Source organism: Anomalospiza imberbis, chromosome 4, assembly GCF_031753505.1.
Source record: "Anomalospiza imberbis isolate Cuckoo-Finch-1a 21T00152 chromosome 4, ASM3175350v1, whole genome shotgun sequence".
In the NCBI taxonomy this organism is placed as follows: Eukaryota; Metazoa; Chordata; class Aves; order Passeriformes; family Viduidae; genus Anomalospiza; species Anomalospiza imberbis.
In genome coordinates, this window is record NC_089684.1 from 32,888,266 (window position 1) to 32,909,194 (window position 20,929).

Genomic DNA, 20,929 nt, shown 5'->3' on the forward strand with positions numbered 1-20,929 from the left:
TGTCCTGTTAACCCCCGGCCTCAGTCCTTGCCATAAAAAGCTTCTGATAACCAAGGTTTTGGCTACAAAGATGTTCTCCCAGCAAAGTACCTCCTGTCTCTGGGCTGTGCTCCACCAGAGTGTCACTTTCTAACTTGCTATTTCTGTCTGCCTGGGTGGCTGTCATGGTGAGCAATGCCAGCCTGTGACAGAGGGCAAAGAAACAAATTGGGCCTCTGCAGTAAAAAACAGTTTTGCTGCTGCATGAATTCAAAGATGCTCTGTTACACTTGAAGAAACTGTAAGGAAAAAGAAAGAGCGGAGGGTTTTAACTCAGCTGCAGAAGTAACCCTGAGATCACTGGTATTTTTAGTTAATACAAGTTTTCACAGCTGGGCTCAAACCTATTTTACTCTCTCCTCCTTGAAGGCAGCAGCCTTGACTTCAATGAGGTCTTAGTTTCCTACAGCTGAGCTCCAGCATTTCTTTTTTGGAATAGAGTTCTTTTTTGCTCTCCTTTGTTGCCAATCCACATCTCAGCTCAGTTTGGAGCTGATCAGCTCTTGGATATATGCATATATCCCATGGTAGTCTTGTAATCACTGCTCACATGGGTAAATTTGGAGAGCTTGGATGGTGTGTTGGAAAACCTGCTGGCCAGCTCTGCCCTTTCACAGGACTTGGGAAATGGCTCCCAGGTTTCTCTGCAGTTGGAGCATTTATCCTGTAATGAGCACCCCTGTGAGCTGCTGCTTTGTGAGAAGAGGACAACCAAGCACCAGCAGCACCATGGTGGTTCCCTCCCCAGCTTCAAGATAGTCTGGGCAGAGCAGCCAAGCTTTAAGGAAAGCTTAAAGCTCCCAAAAGCTGTCCCTGGGAAGGGCGGGGAACTCTTGCCAGAGCTCATGTGAGCACCACCCCCTAAACCTCACCCACACAGGATTTTCATCACTGCTGTTGGGCAGGGCCTTACTACACCTCGTCCCCCTCAGTGTTGGCAGTGGAAACACTTCCACGCGGATTGTCTCTGCTCCTGTTCGGCTCCTGCACCAGGGGCTCTGGTGCCCTCTGGTGCAGGCAGGATCGCACTTCGTTTATCCGTGACCGAGTTTTGGTGCCATTCTTTACAAATTGCCCTTTTTGGGGGGGCCACGCCCACATTCAACACAGTGCCACACGTCTTCTCCAGGAAGACAGGATTTCTCCAGACAGAATCCTTCTCCAGGGCAGGATTAGCAGCACATCAGCCCTGTTCCTGGGCTTGCTTACCCCACCCTCCTCCCTACACAGTGTGGCATAGTAACCTCACTAGTGAATCAAATCTGTATCCTGACATGGAGAGAGATATGTCCCACTGCCAGGAATTCCTTAAAAAACATTTATGCATTTTATACAGAACATGGAGCCTGGAAAGCAGCTCAGCCTCATCATTCTGAACTGAGTTACTGCACCTGTCATGAAAGACAATTCTGTCACAGCAAATTGGCCACAAATTTGGTTCTACCTGATAAATGGAATGCCTGGTCTCCGGCAGTGCTTCCACCTGGCAGGAACTGTGGTGGAGCCAGAGCTAAAGGCTGGGGCACTTGCAAGGAGCTGCCCTGTTACTCAGCAAGTACCTAATTTCACTCCAAAACTGGCTGCAGCCCCAGCTGATGCCTGTTGGGATTTTACAGGGCTGGGACTGCACTTTCCCAGTCAAAGGGTCCATCAGCACTGTGGGCTCCACCACTTCCCAATACTTCTTCCTGGTACCTCTACTCTCCACCATGCCTAAAAATGAGCTTGAAATACTGCATACAGTAATTGACCCAGCTGCACAGAACACCCTGGACCTGCTGTTAGTAGGAAATCTCTCGCCAAAAAGAGTGGGAGGCAATGCCACACCCACAGCCCAGAGTTAGTATGGTTACCTGGCTCAGAGTGCTTTGGTGACATTCCATCCATGACCTGCTCCCTGGCAGCAGCAGAACACTCAGGCTGCAGCTGCTGAGCACAGTTAACTTCCCCAAAACTGTTGAAGAGACAGCGGTTTTTTTTCAGTGTGTGGAAAGATTTAAAATGTGGAAATGGCTGAATGTGAAATACGCAAATGTATGAAAAGTGGACATTACCATCCTATATAACCAAGACATGGCTAAGCAAGGCCATGGAAATGGCTTCTCTAATTCCCTCCTTTTCCACTGCCCTTGTCCAGCATGACACAAATAATTCTTTTCTGTCTGCTTTCACTGTATTGGCAGAGCCTGTTCTTCTATGCCCTGTCACATTCTGCTGTTGCAGCGTGGCAGGGTGGGAGAAATGCTGCAACCTTCTTTGAGGCATCTCCTTCAGAAGCCGCTCAGAGTAAGGCCACAAGAATGGCCATTTCAAGCACACGCACACGCCAGAGATAGCTCAGCAAAGACAGGAAGGGTCTTTGCATGATATATTCCAGCAAGGGGTTTATTGGATCCACCACACCAAAGGGACCAGAGACAAAAGACAGGTCCATGTGGTCTGCACGACTTAAGTGTGGGATCAGTGACCAATGACCTGAGGGCACAGCGTCCACAGGGCAAAGAGCAGCAACCTGTAGGGGGGGATGAGGAATGAATAATTGGGGTGGGCAGTGTCAGCTGGCCATTGGGGGAGGCAATCTGATGTAGATTGGCAGTAGTGCTGCAGAGCATCATGGATTAAGTCTTCTCTATCAGCCTAGGTGGGGAAAACTCTATGGTATCAGACGACTCCAAATTCTGCTGAATTCACACTCTACAATTTAAAGCAAAAAAAGAACAAACTAAGGCACATGATTTCATGCTGTACCATCATGGACGGGCATACTCACATTCAGAAAACAAAACTATGACAAGTAATTAGAAACTTATTCCTCATGATGACACAGAAGAATGTTACTCATTAGTTTCCACTCCGGAGTTAAAAACGTTTATTCAACTGCAAATGATGTGTCTTTCCAACAAATGCAAAACAGCTTTTTGGTGGTAAATAGCAGGTATTTATTTGAAATGGGAAAAAAATACTTCAGTACCTGAACTACTGCATTTAATCATGTATTGTTGTAATTGTGTTACTCTACCTTTTTGCATTGGAGACAAATATACAATGAACATTCAGATATCACAGATTGCACACTAGATAGTAAATCGTCAGGCCTTTTACGTAACCACCAAAAAACAGATATTGGATTCTTCAATATAGTACAAAATTCCACACTCCAGTCTAAGCCAGTTATCTTCAATTTACTCCTGATGCTGTACAAATAAATGGCCATTTAACTAGGGCTTACAAGTTAATAACAGGACAAAAAAAATATACATTGCACTGACACAAAAAGTCAGCTGTGTTAATAGTCATGCAACAAGTAACCAAACTTGCTGAAATTAAAAATACTTTCTAAAAATAGTTTTAACTGCATAAGTATTTTATACACAGTTCATTTACCAAAACAAAAGGAGTCTTTAAATGATACAAAGCAAATATAAGCTTCTACCAATTTTATACATAAGAAAGTGCAAAATAACTTATCTAAAGTGTTTTGCTATCGAATTGATGAATGTTGGCTGGAGGCAGCCAACCCCTCTCAAAAGCATGACATTACAGTTGCACACTACATACGAATGTTAGGAGTACATGGATAAGTTTACTACAAAGAACAAGGCAGGAGAAGACATGTGAGGTACTTGTAGAGAATACAGTCTACTAATGTTAGTGTACATGAGTATATTTTCGCTCAACAGATTTTTACATGGAAAACAAAGCAAGTATTTGCATTAGAAGCACAAATGAAATGGAAAAAAAAACCCACTCCCACGTATCACCACAGTTGCCCACAGCACCAGCTGCCAGAGGGAATATGAGCAGGTGTGTTTGTCCCCCTCCACCTCCAACAAGCAAAAACGTGTTTTTTTGGGAACAGAATTAAGTCAGAGGACTGTGGTGGTTTGCTTGCGAAATGTAAACTGGGACTAGTCTGCAGAATTTGTAAGGAATAAGGATTTCTTTAGTGCGCTGCCAACGCCACAGGCGCGGAACAACACCCGTACAACGCGTCTGTGGCTGACAGCCCTGTCCCCAGGACCCCAGAGCAGGACTCTGTCCTGGCTTCAGTGCTGGACAACATCAGTGTTGTTGTCATAGCCTTGCTTTTATTAGGGTTTAACCATGTGGTTGTACAAGCTGCAGTCCACAGGAAAGAAGGCTTCCTTAAATTTGGGGATGATTTGTAAATCTGAAGGCAAGGGGAGAAAAACTGTGGAGTCAAAGTCATTTAAGAGTTGTTAAAAGAGCCTTTTCTTCAAACAGAAAACGTTAAGGCCACTAGCCTGTCTTCTGAACTATGCTGGTTTTGCATCATTTTGGGAAAGGTGAAGGCAACGTTAGAGAGAACAGCTGAACACAGAAATTCCAGTGCTCTGCACATGCTTACTGACGACCTCTCCCTGTTTTTAGGGTCAAATCTGCCTGGTAGCCAGTAGTCAGTGTGTCTACTTGACCATCACTCTTTGGATCCAAAATCTGGGTCACCTAAGCTCAACAAACCTGCATTTACTCAACAGTGTGCAAGGGCTCTAGAGAAGCCTTTCTGTTCATTTGGGGACCTAGTATACATACCAAAACAAGAATATATCTCATTTTACAGACCAGCACATACATAATAAACAAACAAGTACCAAAATACATATTTAACCTTCAGTGCATAAACATGTGATACTAGGGTAAATAGTAAGTGGTCAGAATTAACAAATTATTCACTGCTAAAACCTCAAATCAAGAGAAGACAGGGGTGCTCCCACAGTGCCAGGGAGCCTCTTGAAGGAGCTCACCTCAAAAGAGAGGGCCTGGAATTTTTGATGGTACAATTCCAACAACAATGCTGGTTTTAAAGATTTGCTGTCCCAGGGCCAAAGCCTGCCCAAGTTGTTTCAAGTGAAGGATAATCTCATCCCTTTGAGTGACAACATTCACTCAAGTACTGCCAGAGTCACCTGTCTTCTGTTGGTCTGGGTCATATCCTTACCTGTATTTAAAAGAATCCATTGTGAATATACCTAGCTCTAGATCAATTTGTCACCCATTTACAAAATATATACACATATGTTAAAAAACAAAACCAAACTGACCACCAGCCTTACTGCTACCCTCCCTCTTCCCCCTCGCCCAGACAAAATCCCACTGGGGCAAGACCTCATGCAGAAATTAAGTCCATGGGCCTATCCCAATGCACATGCTCCAATCCCAGTGGATATCAGTGTCTCTACTTCATCCCACATGTAGTGCAAAATAAATGACAGAGTAGTAAAAAAATATTGCAATTAAATTCATATTGAAACTTAAAAACCATAATGGAAATCTGCTGTTCTCAAGCTGATGGCGTGTGCTGAAAGACAAAGAGAGCTCCGAGGAGCATTTCTAACATGACCAAGATCACCCCGCTTTAGAGCAATGCCTGTTGTTACAAAAAGTTTTTTTGCAGAGAAGCTATGGGACAACAGCAGTTCAGTATTATGCACAAGGAATTAATTCTGTACCTATATGCAAAAGCCAATTGCTATTGACTAAAGAAGGTAAAAGCTGGTTCTTGCACTGCATGAATCAGCTGGTAATGAAGAGTAAGTAAATAACAAAACTGCAGCTTTGATATATGTATAAAAGAGGCCTTATTAAATATGAACAACACTGAGGTGGTAAATAGTTTGGTATAAAATGCAACACAAGTATACAATTTAGTTCTTGGTTATCTTACAGCTAGAATAAAATACTCCAAGTTCCTATTCTCAAAAATGTTTTCTTCTGAAAAAATCTGTGTAATTCTATGAATAGCCTCACTTAAATTAAGATACTGTGGGCAACTGAAAGAACAAACATGCACAGACTGGCTTTTTAACAGAAATACACATAATGTCTTTGAGTTTTGCAGGTGGTTTTTTTTGTTCTTTTTTAACATTCATATTTAAATTGATAAATGAGATAAAGATGCCAGACAAAGTACAGTGGTTAATCTGAAGTCCCATGTAACAGGCAGTTAAGTTCATATTTAGATAAAAAGGCCATTATACCTATTTACAATATACACAGTTGCTTGCGAAGAAGGCAGATTTACAACTATCTTCTAAAAAGCCTTGCCCTCCCTCCCCCCAGTTAAGATGACTAACTCTACAAAAACAAAACAAGAAGGGGTGTTTAGGATAAGTAAGGATTTTCGCGACAGCCACCGCAGCACGGGCTTACAGGCTGCCAGTTCTGTTAGATTTGTGGTTATTAACCATGTCTTCCTGGGCCTTGCTCTTCTCCTCCTTATGCTGTTTGCCTCGTCTGCCTTCTGTCAACACAAACCAATGCAATGATCCCTTTTTACTCTTAGTGCTTAGAATGAAGTATAAACATAAGTGTAAACAGACAATATTCCAATTCCTTCTGATGCTCTCACTGGTTCCTGGAGTGACAGTGGGTTTGCCAGGCCCCCATCAATTTCTGGGCCCCTCCTCTGAGCCCCGCTCGTGCTGCAGGTTGTAGAAGCAGTTCTGGCACACCCTGACCGGTGATGAAATCTTCAGCCGTTTGATTTCTGACTGAAACCGGCTGCACCTGTGGAGAATAAACAACCATCACTGAACACAGGTCCTCTCCGTTTCTACCCATTTTCTATTGAGCTGTGGGAATTATCACCATGACTTCAAACACCAGAAAATTGTCCTAACTCACCTTGACATGGAGATGCAAGGCAGTGTGGCAGAAGCAGAATTTAACTCAAATGATCACCACAGAGTTAATGCAATGAGACTGTGTGACACATAGCTCAATAACAGCTGTTGTCATCAGTTTAGACTCAGATAAAACTAGAAATATCATCTCTGACCCAGTGGATCAGAGACGAGATTTGCACTTCAGTTTGTGGGTAAGGAGAGCTCGCACACATCCTCTACGTCATACGTTTTGTCTGAGGCTACCTGCTAGGGGCCCCTAAATCAGCATCCTCACAGTCCTGCACACAGTTTAGGCAGCCTCAGTCTTCTGTGTTATTTCACAGCTTTACCCCACCTAAAATCCTGTATGGAAAAGAGCCCAAAGGAGGCTGTTGGTTGCTTACTTCTGGCAGAATAGCTGTCCACAGTTCCTGCAGTGGTGCCGCCTCTCGGTGAGTGAGAAGCGCACGGTGCAGCCCGAGCAGCTGTCGCCGCCCTCGTCCTTCACCCAGTGGTCGGCTGCGGACCGGCCCGGCTGATCGCTCACTGACCAGCTGAACACCCTGCCCCGGCCGTCTCCGATTAGGATCCTGCTGTGATCCCTGCAAGGAAAAGCAAAAGCATTCCTGCAATAGCTCTGGCACAGTAATGCACAAGCACCAATGCCCGATTTTAAACATCAGAGGATGTAAAATGGAAAAGCACTGGTGTGGTGACTAATGCCCCAATTGCCCTGCTCTGAGAAATGGAGCTGCAACACTCTGTGTAACACAGTGCAGCTGAACAGGTTTCCCTCTCTTTAGTGTTTTTATCTCAGTCCTTGAAGAAGGCTACCACAAACAGAAGCATTACAGAGGAGAGTTATAAACAATGGCACCTCTTCCTGCTGACAACAGCCAAAAATGTTTGAAGTCCTCATGTGCAAGCTACTCACTTGGAGATGCCAAGCGCAGTGATTTCTGCTGGGTGTGCATTGTCTTTGCGATCAAATGCCGTGTGCATAGTTAGTTTGCTTCTGAACACCAGCTGACGCTCCCATCTGTATCCTACAAAGGAATGGGAAGTGGGAGGGGATAAACCAAATTTGCTCATTTTCATTTTTGTTCCCTCCTCCCTCAACATGCTTGTAACTGCAACTTTGTAGAAAGAACAGAATCTCCCTCAGAGATTCAAGTTTTTCTTTTTCTATAACATTTCACTCAGGAATAAAACTGAGGGCTGTGCATGGTTTCTTTTACCTGGTTTGAGCTTGCTGTAGTGCCGTGCTTCAGCATAGCTGGGGTGGGGGTGGTTAACCTGAGCATGGGGATGCATTTTTGCTTGTCCCTCTGAATAATTTACAAAGATAAATCCATCTTTCTCATCCAAGCTGAGCTGGTCTGACCAACGCCTGGAGTCATCAGAGCCGCTGTCTGCTGACCATGCTGCTGCTGCTCTGGCTGATGATGACCGAGGCCGGTGGCTGGTGCTGCTTGGTTGGCTCTGGCTCTCCTGCACTTTTGCGTCCTGGCCTATGCATGCATCGTCTGCCTCGGAGTCACTGCTGTCCTCTTCATGGGCTTCCTGCCCTGGATTGGCAGAACAGGGGACAAGGCACTTCTAGTGAGCCTGGTTATGGCCTAAGCTTTTTCCTTGTTTTGGTGCTGCACTGCCTGCACCCCAATGGGCATCAATTGCTGAGAGAGGGACACTGCATGCAGGCATCTCAGAGACTTTTCAGGGATTTAGCTCCTGCCAGTAATCACACCATTCATATTTTTTGCACTTTTCTTGCATTTTTTTCTGTTTTGCCAGAGAACAACACACCTTAGCTGAAGCTATTTCCTACAACAGTCCCTCTAAGGAAGGCTACAATAGACGAAAGGAGCAAACACGTCAGAAACATTTAGGCTGGCAAAACCTTTCAGCAAAATTTACACAAGTAAGCACAGTCAGCTATGCTGAAACTGACTGAAAAATATGATGCAGACTTGGACTTGTTTGTCGCTGTAGAGCAGGATGGGAATGAAAATTACTCCAAATCAAAGGCAAAGAGAATGAACTCTTATTTCAAATGCACCGCTCTATTTATAGAGAACATCGTGCGGACTAATTTAATTGGTCTTAGAGAAAAAACATCTCACACCATTGGTGTCCAGTGAATGACGCACGGTGGCAGAACCTATCTATAAACAATGTGAACAAGAAGATAGATTAGAGAATTATTTACATTCTTTCCCAAATGTCTCCCAGGCTCTCGCCTGGTTAGAAAACCTTCTCTTTTTCTCTCTGACTGAACTGAAAATATCCACACTTGTTAACACAAAAGAGGAATTAACTAAGACATTTATATTCCAAGTGATACTGAAAATAACCAAAATCAATATTTATATAATAATTACTAATGAGTATAATGAGATTCAGATCCAAATCCAGAGCATATCTTCAATATGAAGAGTGCAGGAGGAAGACCAGATGGCTAAAAGAAAGAGTCATAACGCACAGACCAAAATCTTCCAAGAGCAAAAAAAGGTATCATTGCTTGCCTTGTTTAAGCTGTTCCATCAGTAGATTCAACTTGGCTGTTATGCTATAATTCTATTTCATACAAAAAAAATATCTAGCTTTTGGACAATCCATTGAGCATACCAAGAGCCAAAACAAACACAGAGAAAAGTTCCACCTTCACAGAACAAAAAGCTACGATGGGCAACATTTTCCTTACCTGTAGCAATTTGAAACTACCTTAAGCAAGGTGGTGAATACAGAACGCAGATGCTCTGTCCATTGTGCCCACTGGATGCCTACTGCCTTTTGAGATAAAATCTCCATCATTCCATTCTGCACTGTATAACCACAGGACTTGACCTACCTAGAGCAAAGATCAGATACAACAGGGAAATACCAAACACTTGTGAGGAGACATACCTATTTGCGCATCCTGACTGTCCTCTTGCATTTCCAGCATCTCCACAGGCTCTGGAGCTGGTGTTTCTGGCACTTGCAAAAACTCCATCCGCCAGAACTGGAAGGACAGGGGATAAGCAGAGTGGCACTTACTGAACTCTTGGCTTTTTCCTGAGCTACTTGAAGAGTCAAAATGGCTTAGGAGAACTGTGTATTCACACTAGAAGCATGCAAGGCAGGTCCCATCTGCATATTGAACTCTGTTTTTGAGGGCTAGAAACTATAAGAGGACATCTGTGTTCATGCCTGAATCCACTCCACACAGCTGTCTGACCAGCAGACTCTAGTTACGGCTGCACCCAAAAAGTACTGAAAATTGGGTTAGACTTGTAGTCATCAGAGATGACACTAAGTTTCTCTTTTCTTTCTAGCCAAGCAAAATGAATTGTCTCAAGGTGTGTGAAACTAAAATGGTAAACCAAAACAATAGTCTCCAGGTAGGAAAGCTGGTGACCAAAACAGAGGAGGAAGGAAAATGTATTCTCTGCTGACTTGCTGGTTACCACATCCCAATGGAGGCATCAAAAAAGGAGAAAGAACTGTTCAAGTGAAATTCTCAAGTAAAGCAGGACTGCTTTTGGTCCTGGTCAGGACAACGTGCTGTCCTGGATACCACCACCAAGGCATAAGCTTTATTTTCCAGGCAGGGATTCCTGGTACTTACCCGGACAACTCCGTCCGAATGCCCCGTTACAATGACATTCTGGGTGTCCCACTCATTCATCTCTGACACTAAACAACACATAATTTGCTGGCTTCGGCCAGTGAAGGTGTTTACACTTGCAGTAGGGCTGCCATTAATGCTCCACACATGGATGTAAGTGCCAGCACATGATACAATGTCTCCCTGCAAAGACAAATAACACCTCCAGATTTCAATACAAAGTTGCAGGTATTCTTCAGCAAAAAATATAAGCCAAGTTCATTTATAAGCCAAGTTGCAAGGCTGGCACTTTTCAGGAAGTTCTATACAAGAGTAGTCTGGCCAGCTGAACAAACCTTTAGGATTATATGCATTTTTTTTAACCCTACCTAGAAAACCACACTTAGTAGCAACATATTTGTTCTATTTACAGCATAGAATGAGTTGACCAATTCCTCCACTTTTCATAGCATAACAGTGCAACAGCCTATTTTTAGTACTTTCAGTTTCCAAAGACTGCTCATGTTGACACCGCTCTTTTTCACAAATATGTACCACCTTAAATTTCATTTGCTTCCTTACTGGGAACAGTCCAAACTAGTGCAGAGGGAAACAGGAGCTGCAGTCTAAAGCACTGGCAGCACCACAGCCAGACCACCAACAGCTAATAAACTGTACTTGCTACCCTCTGCTTGCATTACAGCCCTCTCTTGTCTTGATTTCAATCACTGCATCTGCTCCGGCTGCAACAGGGTCCATCCAGCCTTGATGGCCATGCATGGGAGCTGGATAAATGGTGACCTGTAACTCACAGGACCACCAAGGACAGCAGCTTTTAGGATATAGCTGTTTCCACTACAACTGACACTGCATTGTCACCCAAGGTATCCCCTGTTTCCTTTAAATTCAGCTTAAGACAAGAGAAGCCAACCAAGGTCATGTATCAAAAGCTCTTCTTAGCTCCTGTGGCAGATCTGGCAGCTCACCTGGAATGTCATACTAACTACACTGCCTCCAGCACTGTTAATAAATAACCTCTTCTGAGCTCAAGCCACTCTGCATGGGATGCATCCACCCATTTCCTCTAGACAAATGACACAAATTATTCCTAAACCAGTTGTCAATCAGTTTTCAGATAAGTTATACAAGTTCTGCCAAATTAACAGGAGAGCCTCATGGTTTTTTTTCCTTTGGTTTAATGATTTCCAACTCTTGCTACTGTTCCCACTGCAGCCTGGTGGACAGAGTTTGGCTCTCACCGTTAATTCATTTATACAGAGTGCTGAAATTGGAGCCCTGTGCCCTCGGAGCTGTGTCAGGAAGGAGAGCTTATTCAGATCCCAGATGATGCAAGTCCGATCCCAGGATCCACTCACAATTATGTGATATGCCAGCGATGCCGTTAAGCACGTGACAGTGTCTGTGTGCCCCAGCAGTGCCTGCAAAACACAAGGCAGAGCAAAAGTGGAAATCAGGAGAGAGCACAAAAATTCCACATCAAAGCCTCTTACCTGAAAGATTCAGATAATGTAACTAGAATATCCCATCAGAAGATGCACACACCTTTTAAGTCTTCAGTTGATAACTATTTCCATAACAGAAAATGGTAAAAGTAATATTTTTTCCCATTTAAAAAGAGCTCTGACAAAACAAAATTTCAGGAGTCTAATGTTACAGATCCTTCCACTGAAGAAAACTCAATACTACATCAGTAGCCTGTTTATAAGGTCAGAAAGTGTTCCAGGCTGCACCTGAAATTATATTCTGACTCCTACAGTAACTGCTGATGACTAAGAAGACGAAAGAGACGGGAAAGAGTTGCAGCCAAAAAAGCAAAGTCAATTGGAAGGAGGAGAAAAGTATGAGCAACTACTCATATTAGGCCCTACTTTTACATTTAAGGCTTAATCTAACTATTGGAAAAAGAGTCTGAAATACCGTCAGATTACTGCATCTTACTCAGTTAAAATGAACTCTGTTAAAATAAAACTCACTGAATACAGTAAATGTATTAAAATATGCTGCCCCAAAATTTAAGATACAGTGTTTTATTGTGTACAGTTTTAAAGTAAAACACTTCAGAAAAGCAGCTTTGGACAGTTGATTACTGCACAAGGTAAGTTATAAATAATTCTCTAAATTTCTTTTCACAAATTTGAGGGAAAGACTTCCTCTAAAAAACAGTTCTTCTATTGATATGCTAATGGAACAGTAACACAACCTATAACAGTGATACACAGCTGCCAGAATTTCTTGACTTAGCTGTGGTTGGGTTTTTTTGGTTACATTTGTTGGGTTTGTTTTTTCTTTAGTGAACACACAAAACTTACTCTGCACTTAGCTGCAGCTGACTTTAAAGCATGGGTGCTTGTTTTAGATTAAAAAGTGCTGTAATTAAAGTAATAATTTTTTTTAAAAAAAAGAGGAAAACTAACCTTTAAGGCAGCCTCCTTTTCTGTCCTTCCTGACATGGTTTTTTGATGGGGGTATTACATGTAACACTACAAAGGAGATTTTCACAAAACTCACAAGTACAATTTTGTTAACATCATTATCAAATGCCGTTTGTCTCCAGAAAGCTCCTGGTGATCCACTATTCTCAAAAACAATGCAATTTAAAAGATGCATTTTGCCCACTTTCAATGCAGATCACTATCTCAACTACTCCATTCTAATGAGATCTGCTGGACTCATGGTTTCAAAGGTGAGCAACACCCATTACACAATGACTTTGATCTTGTAACATCACTTCACAGCTTTACTGTATTTTACCTGTTTCAGTGTGAGAGCTTTAGCTTTTTCTTTGGAGACACCCATTTCCCACACACACACTGCTGTGCTTGTTCCTCCAGTGATAACTAGTTTGGGGTTGGGGCAAATGGCACACAGGATCTGACCCCATTCTGACAAGCATTCATAAACAATCACGGCCTAAAAATACAGAAAACAAATAATTACTTGCAGAACTAGCACTTTGTAGGATAAAAAATAAAAACCTGGCTGCCACCTTGCACTCATTAGGTCACTAAGACCTGGTAAAAAAACTACTCTGAGTTGTATTCTGCCAGCATCCTGGTGAAGACCCTCAAGAGAGAGTAAAAAAAACTGATGCAGAAGAAGATTATTTCATTCACATGTGAAATAAATGTCCATTGTTATGTTTTTTTTCACTATTGGGTACTGATTACTGGAACAAATTTCAGATTACAAACCTTGTCGGACTCATAGGTACCCAGTCTGCAGCTGAGGTCTGCATAGCCCCAGGCAAATGTTTTATTCCACGTGGGTGGGATGAGAACCTTGTTCTGTTCTACTGCCAGAATGCCTTTATCGGTACACACGATCTGCCCCACAGGCTCCTTGAGCTCTGAAATGGAAGATGAGGTTATGTTTTATTGCTGGGAGAGACAAATACTATCTGATCCCTTTAAGTACCTGCTGCTCTTCCAAAGCAACGTCTCTGTAGTGGCTATTTATACATTCTTTACATCAGCTAACTTTTGCTCCATTCCTAACAAATGTAGAGCCAAATATAGATTAGTGCTTTCTAATTTCCTGACTTAGAGTCTTCTCTCTACGCCCTGCTATGCCCCATTTAATAGAATGTCCTTCTCTCTTTACAGCAGGGAGCCACAGATTATGCTTTACTCAGCTAGGAAAGAAATCCCTGTATAGCATTTACCTGCCTTGCAGACAATTAACTTTTGTTCAGTCCAATGTCAGACTTAAAGTCAAAAACCTCTTTCTTTTATCTCAGTGCAGCTACCAACACCATTCTTTCCTGCAAACATTTCTTAGTATTTCTTGGCACTGATAAATAATCCTTTTGCTGTGAAAATCACAAAAATAGAGGTCACCCAGACCGAGAAACAACGTACTCTGAAAGCTGCTTGTTAAATTCCAACTTATAAAGAGGTGCTTGGGCTCCATTTTATCCCTCTATTTAAAAAATGTCCTATTAAACTGGTGCAGCTATGGTGTTTCCCAAGTTCCTTTAAAGCAGCTAAGAACATAATTGTACAGCACTAGGATATTTTGAATTTGTCTCTCTACAAAACTATGGGCAGTAAGAATATTACAAGTAAGAAAAAGATGGCAAAGTACGATCTTGCTGAAACTATGAATGCTTGGACAAAGAAACAGCAGTAACTAGTGTGAGTTTAAGGTTTACCTTTCACTGGGGCAAGAGATGGCCGCAGGTTGTCCAAATGATGGAAAAAGATCTTGTCACCTGTGGAACCAGGGGTCACAGAGGTTCCCACAGCCTCTCCATTCAGACGGCTTCTAACACGCTTTGGTGGGTGAGGTTTTTTGAAGAGCTGAAATTCATCAAGAGTCTAATGATCATCAAAAATTACAAGTTTACAAGGGCACTAGCTTAAAAAGATCATAAATATGTCCAATTTTATGTTCTAAAAATTCTGCAGGTAAGCAAATGCTTTACTGCTCTCAGTATTCACTAATAACTCATGGTGAACATTTCAAAAACCTTCAACAAACAACACGAACACCAACAAGGAGCAAAATTGCTCTGCCCCCTCAGGCTGTGGCATCTTGGTACCCTCATGGAGTCTGTGAGAGCCCTCTTCCAAACATACCACCAGCTCTGCAATGTTTTGCATCATAACTTTTTAAAATATAAACCCAAACTGCCAGGCACATTACTAGTGGAAGAGATGGGACAAAGAAGAGGCATGTTATACTGTGCAGGAAAGGAGTGCAAAATCGCACAGCAGCCATGTCACTGAGAGAGCCTGCCCTGGATCCCCTTTGGAAAATAACAGAAGGAAACAGCAAAACTCTACAGTTACATAAAAATGTGCTCCAAGAGCACTCACCATCAACAAAGCCTTAAGGAAGTTTTGAGTTTCCCAAGTTTACTGCAGTCTATTTCCTCTAGCAAAGCATCATGCAATTCCTGGTAGATTTCACCACAGCTTTTTACCTAACAGGCATCTGAGGATGCAGGCAGAGCTCTGGACTCAGCTGCAGTGCTCTTCTATGGCCCTGCCCTCTGCCCCAGTCCCTGTCTGTCCATCTGGCTTTAGCTGGGCCACGTCTGATTATCATCACAGAGGGACTGGTTATTACATAAGAGGAGAAAACCCTACAGACACTAGAGAATTAGACTATTGAGAGAGAGCAAGGAAGGGAAAGGAGAAAAGCCAGAGAAGACAGATAAGCAGTTCTTATCCTTCCTTACAAGCAATGAGAGACAGACAGCTCTAAGTGGGTTGCCACAGGAAATATCTTGTGGCTGTCCGGAAACATTATGTGCTGAGAGTTGAGTTTAGAGTTTCCAACACATGGCTTGAGTTCCTAGCCAATTGCTGAGGATACCTGTGGCTTCCACCAGATCTAGGATTGGAAATATTTACCAAAGTCATTTAAGATTTTCACTGGAGAGCAAAAAGACTCCAAAGAAATGCCCAAAAAAAAAAAAAACCCAAATCAAAACAACCAACACTGAGACCCCGCAAACCTGAACCCCCAGATTTAATGCTACATTGAATTATTTAACATAGTCTCTTGAAGAGAACACAAACTTTAAAGCTGCACTAAAAACTGGTCTTTACAGCTCCTTAACTATGGCTGTCCTACAAGAGTGAATAACTCATGAGACTAGGATAAAAAAAAGAAGTAGAAGTTATTATGGAAATTGTTTTATTACAGGGTAACTTCCAATACTTTAGCACTAAGCATTACTTTGAAGTTGCACGTTCATTCCTCCCCTATGACTTTGCAGCAGGAACATACTTCCCTTTTTTTTATGATGATTTTTAGAGTTGAGCTATAATTCATTATGCCTTTATTTTAAGGATGTAAAGGGGAAAAAAGACATTTCGAATCTCACAAGTAAAGCCCAAAGTTGATCTTTGTGTAATTTATGATTTTGTATCACTGGAAGAATATTTACGAATAAAAACTCCCAAGAAGTTTCATTCCTAAAACACCTTCCTGTTTTATATTAACACATTTCAATTTGAGTGTTAACTGGAAAATAAGAATTCTACGAAGGGTATACCTGCTTTGGTATCTGTCCAAAGTTATTAATGAATCCTATGGTAGCTGTCTCTTTTAAAGGATCATTGATGTTATATATATCCACTTGTCCCTCATAGAAGAGATGGTGAAAGACATTTACAGCTTCTACTGCAGCAGGACCTTGCTGTTTATAGCCAAAGATCAAATCAATCCACTCATGCAGGTGAGCACTCACAAAGTCACATTCCAGAGCCTGAAATTCAGAAGGCATGCATTAAAATGAGACAAATTGCTCATTGGTTGAGATTACTACACTTGCCACAAGGAAAAATGCAGAACATGATTTAACATATTTTTGTTACATTTTGACAAAGCTCTTCATTGAAGCAAGTCTTGCCTCAAAGTACTCTGTAGCCAAAAAGGAAGCAGAGGAAATGCTGGTTCTACAGATTTTGGCAATAATCAGACACCAACCCTGAACTCACAGACTGGCCTGTGACTGCACAAATTGAGCTTAGTTTAACGTGCAGTGGAAAGTCCCAACAGACTGTCACCATTAAAATTCAAATTACCTCTCGATGGACTCTGATAAACTCACGAGGATCTCCTTTTGCCCATGGAGGGAGTATTACATCACCAAGTTTAGTGCCATTTTGTTTACAACCTAATAAAAAGAAAAAGAAGGTAAAAATTTGGACAGAAGCACTGAAACTGAACTGCAACAGAAAAGGTGAAAAAAAGTGGAAAAAAAAATTCTAATATGTATGCATAAAAAAAGCCATTTCAGTCTTTTCTTTAAAATACTATCTTGGTTTTAAATGTCAGGCAATAAAACATGAAAAATTCCGCCTCAGTTGTTCCTGTAAGATTGCTTTCAGAAGAAGGAATCCAAATACTCCTCACTAAGGCTTCTGAAGAGAAAACAGTATTTTATCATAGAATGAAATTGTCATTTTACTGACAATAGCCTGTATTCCTGTGATATGTAGCCAAATACTCACTTCCTAACAGTGCAGAGCTAACTGGTAGCCCCCACAAGCTCCATGCCCAAGGATACTGGCAATTCCCCTGATATGCCCGTGGCCTGGGCACAATACATTCACCCTGTCCTGGACAGCCCCCTTCTCACTCTGGACATCAAAGAGTGGCATGTTGTGATCACGAAAAATGTATTTGGTAAAACTCCTCAGTTAATATTCTTGTTCTGTCACTTGTTGTCAAGAGACAATTCCACACTTCCTATTAACTCATAGGAACACCTACAAATTTCCAACTTTACAGGGGCACACAAAAAATAAGTGCAATGCTCCAACAGAAATATTACTTGCATCACCAAACTTCAAATCTTCCTTTCTTTTCACCTGGGAGGAAGGGAAGCAGGATTGCAACAAATTACCACAATCGAAAGTATCACAGTGTTTGACAATTGTTCCCAAAAGAGCCTTTTCTACTGTTGGTCCAAATGCTGAATGAAGAATTTCCAATGGTTACAGTCCAAAATTATCAGATACAAAGATAAGTGGACACGAGCTCAGCAGTTTTTCACTAATACCCATATTCTTTAGTGTAAAATATAGATGGAAGCGGTTTTGCAGAGTGTTCTTTGTGTTTTGCTTTTCTTGTTTTGCAAGGTTGTGCTTCCAATCTGTTCCAACAAATATTTAATACAGGCTTGCAGGCTATTAAAACCTATGATTTGATTAATCTTTATTATTGGTAATACATTCACAGCACAGAGCTCAGAATATAAGAGCTTAATGCCAGTGTTAAGAATGACATGTAATAAGTAACATGCATCTCCATCAAACAGGTCTCCTACACAACTCCTGATGAATAATCACTGTTACAACAGCTGTGACAATTCAAAAAACCATTAGGAATATTTTCAAATGAAGTTCTAAAAGTGAAGATTTGTCAAAAAGACTTTGAGAAGCTTAAAAAATGAACAACAATTTGGTGAACACCATCATGGAATAGGTTACATGGAGAAAAATGCAAAGCAGAGAAACTCTAAGTAAAACATGATTATGTGTGCATTTTGAATTGGTAAAAAACCCAAAATTGACAAAAATACACTGCTCCAAACAAAAGTCTTTTCAGGGACTAGTTCTGCAGTTCTCAGAAGACACTTTGTATTAAACTGCTTACAATGAACACTCACTGCTTGAGAAAATATCTGAAGCCTGCCTGGCTCTGTTCTCCCACCCACAGCATTGCTATCAAGCTCTTTTTGCCTACCTAGGTCAAAATTGTTGGAATTGAGCAGGAACTCGGGGAGGTAGAAGAACTCTGGGATGAGCTCCTTCACGTCTGCCATGTTGTGCTTGGAGGCAGAGTACCAGGCCTCGCGCACGCTGTGGAACATGCGGTCAGCCAGGTCGAAGTGACCGCCCTGCCGGGCAGAGAGAGGAGCACGTCAGTGTCACAGCATCCCTCAGCATGGCAGGCTTTGCTAGGAAGGCAAATCAGAACATCCTCTGCCAAATGAAGACACTAGACCTAGCACATTTCTTTCTTTAATACAACCAATCTCATCAGCTGTATTACTTTCAGGTACATGAGAACAGAAAATATAGATACGGATATACAAAATTTTAATGAAAGAGTCATCTGTCTGATTTCAAGTCTAGTCTCTTTCAGAGAAACAGCAAAATACTTTTCACAATAAAACTTGTTTTGGTTTTTGTCTGCTGCTACTTTGTTTTGCATATATTTAGAAAAAAGTTCAAACTACAAGGGAAAAAAAAAGGTGAATTCCATCACATTTTTAAAAAAGACATATCAAAAACCTGCCAGGCAATAAGAATTCTGCTAAAAGGTGTTTCTTCTATGATATTTGATGAAAACAAAGCTGACTGATCTTATTTCCCAGTGATGTCTGAAATACACAGCAGGCAAGAAGCTTGAAGTGAGGTGATGCAATTTTTACCTGTAACCGTAAGAAAATCTGAGTAAAAGGTTCCATCCGGACAAGATAGGAAGCCACAATCATGGCTGAGGAATAGTGAGTCCCATAGTGATAAGCTGGGGTTTCCCCTGCAGATTAAAAATCATAAACATAGGAGAAATAAGGTAGTTAGGTGACAGAATCAGTAGTAATGGGGAAAAAAAATTAACACTGCACTTTAATTACTCTGTGGGCTTGGACACATTCAGAACTGGAATTTGTAATTTTCATTCTCAGATATCTGAAAGCTTTATGTTTTCTCACTTGAGTTTGGGCTGCAGTGCAGCAGCCCTATTTCAATAGGGTTCTGCAAAGCAGTACTGAACGGTTACTCATCTTTTATTTTAACTAATTGAAATGTTGCAATGCAACTACGGTGAGTTCTGCTTAAGAAACATTTTTAAAGAGATATTTTTTCAATTTTTGGTTTTATTTTTTACTATGGATTTAAAATCTTGGGTAGAAATACGTATCAGAACTGTTGCCTACAGATTTTGTACAGCTTTTACTTTCTTAATTTCCTGGCAAAATATCTGCACAAGCACACTTAGAAAATACTGGTTTGTTTCTAAAAATGAATGTCTTTGCCATCTACTGCTGTTTGACACAGAACAGCACTGCAGTAGTTAAACAGGCCTCTTTTTTGAATGAAAGCACACAAGAAAACTTGTCTTGCCAAACACAGAAGTTTTATTTTCAATATATAAGGAAACTCTAAAATCATGACTAGGTAACTTAATTGCATCTCATTCTGAAGCTTTTTTAGCTAAGAAGGTGCTGTTTCCTTAGGCAAAAAAAACCCCACACTTTAAGATTTGAAATGAAAAAGCTAGAATACTGCTAATGCAGAAGCATTTGCATTCTTTGTACTACTAATGTTCATGCAGCAGCAATCAAACTGTGTTAGCGGACACAGCTGGTTGTGTGCCTCATGTGCCTGCCCATTCCAGTCTTTGTATAATATTAAACTCATCTAAATGTGCAACTGTTCTGTCTTTGTTTTTACATATAAACAAAAGTGTCATTTAGAGTTAAAACAAACAACACAGAAAGCAAGCCAATGTCCATTTGTTCTAATTTAGACTTTGTGGGACAGTCACAAAAAAAAACATGGTAGCGTTCTGCACATCCATATCCAGATCTCTTTACCCACATTATAAAAAAATCTGTGAGTCCCTCCTATGATGACAGGTGCATGTTCCTCTGCTCTTTCTGCAGGGTGGATTATTACTTACCATTGGGATCTTCCCAATCCTTGTATCGCTTCTTGTACTGGGCTAACCTGTCCTCTGTTTGAGCTCCCATGGGCTTGGCCAGGTTTCTAAATGTTTTGGGATTTGTAAGATCCAGTTCCTTTAAAAACACATCAGACAACAGTTTTATAAAACCAAACAACATAATTTGAAAACTGCTGATTACCACAGTTAACACCACCTACCTCTTAAGGCTGTTACCCCTGCTTTCTACACACACAGCAAGTACAATTTTGGATATACATAAAACAGTCCTTCAGTATGATCCAAGACAGCATGTTTTATCTGAAATCACATCTGGGCTCTGCACAACTGTTGCTCTGCTCCTCTTATCCCTAGTTCCCCCTAATTTTTCCACAAATACTCAAAAAGCCCTCTAACAATATTTTATTTAATGGTCTGGTTTGTGGCAATGGCTGTCCACAAAAGCATTAATAGGATGTTTCACCTTTTCAAAAACCATGGGGCCAGATTTCATAATAGCCCCTAG

At 41.4% G+C, this 20,929-nt stretch overlaps 1 protein-coding gene across 10 annotated transcripts in view; it reads right to left on the reverse strand.

Moving 5' to 3' along the window:
• Positions 1–2,884: 2,884 nt before the first annotated feature.
• WDFY3 (WD repeat and FYVE domain containing 3) overlaps positions 2,885–20,929 on the reverse strand; it is a 154,764-nt gene continuing 136,719 nt past the window's right edge. For all 10 annotated transcript variants that reach the window (XM_068187835.1, XM_068187832.1, XM_068187834.1 and 7 more), the window contains 15 exons: positions 20,422–20,539; positions 19,169–19,275; positions 18,478–18,631; positions 16,812–16,903; positions 16,280–16,492; positions 14,426–14,573; positions 13,467–13,621; positions 13,027–13,185; positions 11,514–11,693; positions 10,276–10,458; positions 9,573–9,669; positions 7,904–8,233; positions 7,600–7,711; positions 7,070–7,267; positions 2,885–6,567 (listed from right to left, as the gene is read on the reverse strand). In XM_068187835.1, the coding sequence (XP_068043936.1) occupies positions 6,447–6,567; positions 7,070–7,267; positions 7,600–7,711; positions 7,904–8,233; positions 9,573–9,669; positions 10,276–10,458; positions 11,514–11,693; positions 13,027–13,185; positions 13,467–13,621; positions 14,426–14,573; positions 16,280–16,492; positions 16,812–16,903; positions 18,478–18,631; positions 19,169–19,275; positions 20,422–20,539 (2,367 nt within the window). In that variant the 3' untranslated portion in view covers positions 2,885–6,446. The remainder of the gene's footprint in view (positions 6,568–7,069; positions 7,268–7,599; positions 7,712–7,903; positions 8,234–9,572; positions 9,670–10,275; positions 10,459–11,513; positions 11,694–13,026; positions 13,186–13,466; positions 13,622–14,425; positions 14,574–16,279; positions 16,493–16,811; positions 16,904–18,477; positions 18,632–19,168; positions 19,276–20,421; positions 20,540–20,929) is intronic.